Genomic DNA, 7680 nt, shown 5'->3' on the forward strand with positions numbered 1-7680 from the left:
CACCTTAACCTCCTTCCATCTATCGCATTTCCAACACCCCTCCCCCACGTCCCTCCTCCCTACCTTTTATCTTAGCCCACTTGGCACATTTTCCTCATTCCTGAAGAAGGGCTCATGTCCAAAATGTCAATTCTCCTGCTCCTTGGATGCTGCCTGACCAGCAACACAGCTGGTGTCCCTCCTCCCTACCTTTTATCTTAGCCCACTTGGCACATTTTCCTCATTCCTGAAGAAGGGCTCATGTCCAAAATGTCAATTCTCCTGCTCCTTGGATGCTGCCTGACCAGCAACACAGCTGGTCCAGCAACGCCTTTCCAGCAACACATTTTCCGCTCTGATCTCCAGCATCTGCAGTCCTCACTTTCTCCTAGAACATTTTTTTGTGATGTTGACTGAGGAATGAATATTGACCAGTGCATGGGGACAATTCCTCTGCAGTCCTTCAAAATATTGCCATGGGACCGTTTGCATTCACCAGACAGGGAAGTTGGGACCTTATTTTGAGGTACTTCCAACATAGCAGCACTCCCTCAGTTTTAGACAGGTACATCAGCCTAGATTTTGGTCCTCAGATCCAGGAGTGATACTTAAAATCACAATCTGAGGTTAGAATGCTCCCTATGAGCCTGGGCTAATTACAAAATAAGTCTGCTACTTCAGAGACTATCATCTCACCTTGACTAGTGATTCAAAGTCAACTCATTTCCATAACTTATCCCTGCAACACACACCGAATTTGCAAATACTACATTAGTCGGGACAAAAATATTCCAGTCAGCTTTTTGTTCATTGCAAACAATTTTTCTTGGACTCTGGGCAGAAAAAGATTTGTGTCCGTTTGTAAAAATTGACAGGTGACCACAAAAACAAAATTAGGGCAACTAGTAAAGATAGCTAAAGCTAAAGCAAAGTACTCAGGGTGCTGGAGATCTGAAAGAAAAACAAAGTGATGGAGAAACTCAATAGGTCTGGCAACGTCTATGGAGAGGCAAACAGAGTTCATATTTTAAATCCAAGTCCAATATGAGTCTCCTGTGGAACTGAAAGGGGCTGGAAATGTGATACCTTTTATGCTGTTGAGAAAGATGGGGAAGAGCAAGTGGAACAGTTGATAAAAGTGACCAGAACAAAATGCAAAGGGCATGCCAATAGTAACAGAGTAATGATACAGTTGAAGACTTTGTGTTAATGGTAATGTTAGTAGCAGAAATTAGGTCAGCTCTGCTGGGAACAAGCACATGCAGACATGACACATGGAGGATAGAGTTCATGGTCTGAATTTGTTGAACTCAATGCTGAGTTCTGAGGCTGTGAACTGCTTAAATGGAAAATAAATCACTGTTCCTCCAACTTATGTTGGACCTTGCTGGAACACTGCAGCAGGCCTAAGACAGAAATGTTATCATGAGAGCAAGATGGCACATAGAAATTGTAAGTGATCCAAAAATTGAGGTCATTTTTGAGAACAAAGGAGAGACACTGAGTAAGTGATTACACAGTCTGTGTTTGATGAGGAAACCGCATTGTGAGTGGCAAATACAGGAGACCAGATTGAAAGAAGGACAACTATTTTACCTGGAAGGTGTGCTTGGTACCTTACACAATGAGGGGGAGAAGACAAAAGAGCAAGTGTTACACCTTCAATTAGTGGACAGTCTATCCCCAGAAATGGAAGCAGTGACATCAAGAAAGTGAAGGAAAGAATTGGGGATGACCAGTTGAACATGAAAGAAGGGTTTAAGCTGGAACCAAAATTTATTCATTTTTCCAAATCCAGGCAAGAACAGGAAATAGCATTGATACTGATCGATATGCTGTAGAAAGATTTGAGGGACGAAACCCAAGTAGGACTGAAACATGTTCTGCTTTTCCCACAACAAGGCCGGCATAACTGTTAGGGTGGTTTTGTGGCTCAGTGGTTAGCACTACTGCCTCACAGTGCTAGAGAACTGGGTTTGATTCCAGCTTCAGGTGACTGTACATACTCCACATAGACATTCTCCCCAATATCTGCGTGGAATTCCTCTCACAGTCCAAAATGTGCAGTTCAGATGAATTGACTGTGCTAAATTACCCATAATGTTCAGAGATATATAGGTTAGATGCATTCGTCAGGAGTAAATATAGAGTAGCGGGAATGTGTCTGGGTGGGTTTCTCTTAGGAGAGTCGGTGTGGGCTTGTTGGGCTGAAGAGCCTGTTTCCACACTGTGGGGATTCTATGTAACCCATGCAGGTGTGAATAGCCATACCTTCTTTACATGGAGAAAGTGAGGCAAGTTAGAGGAGAAATTGTTCAAAGTTGGAACGAGCTCAACTAGGCAAAGGAGGATGGTAGTGGATGGGAACTGTTAAGGACTCCTTCCAAGGAAGATATGAAAAATCTTCAGTCCATCCTGATGTGGAATGGAGGTATAGAGGATATTCACATTCATGGGAGATGATGTGGCTGGTGTCAAGAAATTGGAAATTGTGGAACTGACGTAATGCATCAGACTACCTAAATTTGAGAGTGTTAAGAGACTGGACAAAGGGAGAAAAAACTAGAATTCTAAAGCATCCATTTTACTGAGCAGTGGTCAGGTTGCATAATTTGCATTATTTGTTACATCTCAAATTGCTAATGCATCACTGCACATGTTACAGGCTTTGGCACTGAACAGACTTCATCCTTCATCCCTGATAATTCAGTAGTCATTGTCAATGAAGGACCAGCCTTCTATGAACAGTCTTCTACGAAGGCTGATTCTTAATACAGTGTAAAAACAGACAGAGCACTTATTCTCAATAATGAGGAGAACTCTGAAATAACTGGCAAATATGCATCTTTAATTTGTATTCTCTTTTCATTAATTTAGAATGCAGAGCTGAACTGATATCGCTGTGGCATCATATATCATGGAACAAGGCTAAGAAAGTAATTTTTTTGAAGCAAACACAAGCAATGTGTAAACAATGAATTCAAATAATAGAAAGTTGTGTTATATATTTGACAGTGATGTATCTTATGCATTACAACTTATTGTAAAAAGTAATTAGTCTTCTATGTATTCAATTAAAATACAAAATAAAAATTAAGAGCTCCATCTCAAATGTAAAATACAAATATATTTTGCAATTTATTTTCTGTTTCACAGTAATCTGTTGAAAATCATTTACACTGTGTCATCCACTGCATCTTTCATCCTTGAAGCTACTGGTAATCTTAGCACAAGGTGACTATCTGTTGACATACTAGTGTGACATTTGTTTTGCGCAGTGGTGCAAAATGGGTTGTATTGGATTGGCTGCCAGGGCTCCATGGCATCTGATATTTGGTTCCACTGTATCAGTGGAGATAATTGTGCTCCACTACCCAAACCACAAAATGTATTCTGCATGGAAAGAATTAGGGAAAAGAAATGAAATACATAAAGAGCCTGTGAGCCAACATTGCACAAAATAATGTTTAGATTAAGATATTTAGATTACATTCCATATAAAGATTTAGATACTATCTATAAACCAATAAATCTTTGCTTTTTATTTTGGTGCAACATTGCCTTGTAAGTAGATCACTTTATTCAGGCTATTGTGTAATTTAACAATTATATAATCTTTCAAACATCTTGCTAAAAGCATATGGACTGATATTTCCATACAAATAAACCATTTATAAATACTTTGGTATATGCTCATAACATTTTAATTTGTTGAAATTATGCATTGCAATTTCCTTGTAACAATAGTGACTTTGTTTAATTAGTTACTGAACTCACATAGAATGAAGCACTGCAAATGTCAGCAGTCATTATAGAACACACAATATATGATCATTAGAAATTAATAGCATGAATCTAAGTGCACATGCATTTCCATCATGGCTTCCTTCTCATTTTCATTATGGAAAGCATAATGTTTTGCATTGGAGTGATTAGGATCCAGTCCACAGCCTTTCCTTTACCCTTTTATTTACCTAATTAAAAAGAAACACACCATTAAGTTTCAACATCCGTGTGGTCTTTGAAAAAAATATGGACAATGTTACTGTTAGAGTTGAAAATAATATCAATACTTTTCAGTACTTAATCATGGGATATTTCATAATAATAATAATGATAATAATAAAGATATGTGGCAGACATTATGAGTAGCACCTATAATAAATATATTATCTACTACGTAGGAACATAGTGACAGGAATAGACCATTTTTAGCCCATTGAGCCTGCCTGGCCATTTAATGGGATTATGGCTGAACAAACACATCAATTTCTTTAATGCACACTATTCCAATAACCATTTATGCCATTTATTATCAAAAATGTATCAATGTCTACTTTAGATATATGTAAAGGCTGAGCTTCCACAATCTTCTGGGGTACGTAATTCCAAATATTCAGTACTCAGTCTTTAAAATTGGCCATGTTCTTGTTCAATCAGTAAACCTGACGAAATCCTCCTGAAAATGTTTTAAATCTTCTTCACAACACACTTTGCTGCTTAGCTTTGTACTATTGAAAACATTGGAAATATTATACTCGGCCTCCATATCTAAACCATTGATATAGATTGTGAACAGTTGAGACCCAAGTACTGATCTTTGTGGGACCCACTCACCACAGTCTGCCAATGTAAAAATGACCCATTTAGAGTCATAGAGCCATAGAAATGTACAGCACAGAAACCCTTCAGTCCAATTCGTCCATGCAGACTAAATATCCTAAATAAATCTAGTCCCATTTGCCAGTATTTGGCCAAAATTCTTCTAAACTCTTCCTGTTCACGTACCCATCCAGATACCTTTGAAATATTATAATTGTACCAGCCCCCACCATTTCCTCTGGCAGCTCCTTCCATACATGCACCACTCTGTGTGGAGAAGTTGCCCCTTAGATCTCTTTTAAATCTATCCTCTCACATCTTAAACCTTTGCCCTCTAGTTTTTGACTCCTCCACCCCAGGGAAAATACCTTGTCTATTTATCCTATCCATGCCCCTCGTGATTTCATAAACTTCCATAGGTCACCCCTCAGCCTCCGATGCTCCAGAAAAAATAACCACAGCCTATACAGCCTCTTCCTCTAGCACAAACCCTCCAACCCTGGCAACATCCTTGTAAATCTTTTCTGAACACTTTCAAGTTTCACAATATCCTTCCTATAGCAGGAAGACCAGAATTCTTACTTTCAGTTTTCTATCTGTTAAACAATCTTTAATCAATACACTACCTCTTGTAATGTGCTATAATTTTGCTGAACAACCTCCTATTTTTTCAAATAGCATGAGCATGTCTGATGCACATCCTAAAATCTCTTTTGATATTCTAGACCAGTGTTTCTCAACCTTTCTATATTCAATGCCCCCTTCTTATCCTTGAAATCATGCAAAGCCCCCCAAAAGTAAAGGTTGACTTCCATATATAGTACTTTCATCAATTTGGAAGGCGATTTCTTTCGATATCAAAATGGAACATAATTTATCCTCAATATTTGAGGCCATTTCATCGATGCGCCTTCTCACGGAATCATTGCTAAGAGGAAAACACTTGATAGTCATTGATGGTTCCTGATGTAGCACGGTTGATAATACTTCGGCAATAGCTGGAAGCACCAACGATTCACCCACGGAATGTGGTTTATCACATTTTGCAATTAGCTTCGCTATGTTGTATGATGCCACAAGGCCATCCACATTTGTGACTCCCATCTTTGAACGGGCAGTGGAAATCGTTGGTCGCTGATTGAATTTATTCTTTAATGTTTGAAAATATGCCAAATCTTTGTCCTTTTTGTCACTGTGTTTCTTTTCCAAATGTTTAATAAGATGGGAAGGCTTCATGGCCTTGTTGGAAAAACTTTGATTACAGAGCAAGCACAGTGGTAACTGCTTATTAGATGGAGATTGAATAAAGCCATATTGCAAATAATCCATGCCATACTGCCTGCACTTTTTCTTATTCGATGAGGCCATCGCTCAAATACCCTGATGGAATCATGGATATTACTTTATCACGATAATTTTAGGATGATCAGATAAGTGGCAAAATTTGATTGGCTAATTAGCTGTAATGCGCATTCATTGTGCCACCCGGTAGAACAGTTTCGTCTTCCTAGAAGAGGCACGAGTTAGGTGATATTGATCTCGGCAGTAGAATCAGTGCCAACTGCAAATGAGTTCAAATGGGACGACAGAGAAGACTCTCAATAATAGCGCAGCAACCAATCAGACCGCACGCCTCCATGGGTGCAGGGAAAATAACAGACTCGTGTTATGTGACTCGTGTTATCCATCTGCACACAGCAAGTCATTCAAGGACATGGCAGTCTTCCAAGTGACTGGTAAGCTCTCTACAAAATCATTCAGTGCCCCCTTGCCGCCCCCTTTGACTTCAATGCCCACCGAAGGAAGGCAAACGCCCCTCAGGGGGCGCTTTCGCCCCTGTTGAGAAACACTGTTCTAGACCATTATGAGGACTTACCTATGTAAAGCAGACAGTGAAAGTATAATGACACTGAGATTTTTCGAAGATTTAAAATTATAGTTAAGCTTTAGTGAAAGATAGAAGTACTGTGTATGTTGATTTTCAATATACCTAAGCTTATTGTAACATTTCTGTTTAAGCAACACTTATGCATAAGCAGCATTCATATAAAGATACTTACGTACATAAGTCCATATAAAGATGAATTTGTTAAGTCAAACAAATCGTTCAATGATCTAATTCTGAAAACTGTTCCTTAAGCTCTTATAAATAAATATAGTCCAAATTGAAAATCATGAAATGATTTAAGCAAGAGATATCCCTCTGGTATCATTTTCCTTACTGTATCTCTTTATTTGGTACATCCCTTTACTTCATCATATATATAAAATTGACTTTTCTGTAACTTACATTGAACAACAGTACCATTGCTGAATCCTCCACCATCAATATCCTGGAGGGTACCAGTGACTAGATTAGCCACATAAATATTGTGGCTACAAGAACCAGACTGAGACCAGGAAGTCTGTGCCAAGTAACTCAGCTTCTGATTTCCCAACACCTGTCCACCATCAGCAGGAGTGTAATGGAACACTGTCAACATACCCAGATTAGTATAGGAGATTAACAGGAAAATTGAATTGAAGTGTTTAAGATGGTAATGTGATTTCATAGGGAAGATAGAAAGATTAGTATAGATTCCCTGCAATATGCAAACAGGCCCTTCGACCCAACAAGTCCATGACCCTCCAAAGAGTAACCCACGTAGACCCATTCCCCTACCCTATATTTATCCCTGATTAATGCACTTAGCACTATGGGCAATTTAACATGGCCAATTCACCTGATCTAAGCATCTTTGGACTGTGGGAGGAAACCGGAGCACCTGGAGGAAACCCACGCAGACACGGGAGGATGTCCAAACTCTACACAGACAGTGTCCTGAGGCAAGAATCAAACCCAGGTCCCTGATGCTGTGAGGCTGCAGTACGAACCACTGAGCCACCGTATCACCCAAGGAAGCTACTTCATCTGGCTGGGTAGGTCAGAACAAGAGACATAACTTTTTTTAATTTCAAAAATTTACTTTATTCATAAAATAATTTGATGGTCTGTACAATTGGTCATGCCATACATACGTAAACATTTATATACAGAGATCAGAATTTATCATTTTTATATACAGGTCTGTACGTTTATCAATCATATGTCCACATATT

General features: G+C 39.0%; 1 protein-coding gene and 1 long non-coding RNA gene across 3 annotated transcripts in view; one reads left to right on the forward strand and one right to left on the reverse strand.

The window, feature by feature from the left end:
- The window catches only part of LOC122539930, an 8484-nt gene extending 5542 nt beyond the window's left edge, over positions 1-2942 (forward strand). The window contains exon 3 of the long non-coding RNA XR_006309209.1: positions 2857-2942. This is a non-coding gene — a long non-coding RNA (uncharacterized LOC122539930). The remainder of the gene's footprint in view (positions 1-2856) is intronic.
- LOC122539929 (epsilon-sarcoglycan-like) overlaps positions 2807-7680 on the reverse strand; it is an 83589-nt gene continuing 78715 nt past the window's right edge. For both annotated transcript variants that reach the window (XM_043675127.1, XM_043675129.1), the window contains exon 13: positions 2807-3953. In XM_043675127.1, coding sequence (XP_043531062.1) covers positions 3946-3953 — 8 coding nt within the window. In that variant the 3' untranslated portion in view covers positions 2807-3945. The remainder of the gene's footprint in view (positions 3954-7680) is intronic.

Source organism: Chiloscyllium plagiosum, chromosome 33, assembly GCF_004010195.1.
Source record: "Chiloscyllium plagiosum isolate BGI_BamShark_2017 chromosome 33, ASM401019v2, whole genome shotgun sequence".
Classification (NCBI taxonomy): Eukaryota; Metazoa; Chordata; class Chondrichthyes; order Orectolobiformes; family Hemiscylliidae; genus Chiloscyllium; species Chiloscyllium plagiosum.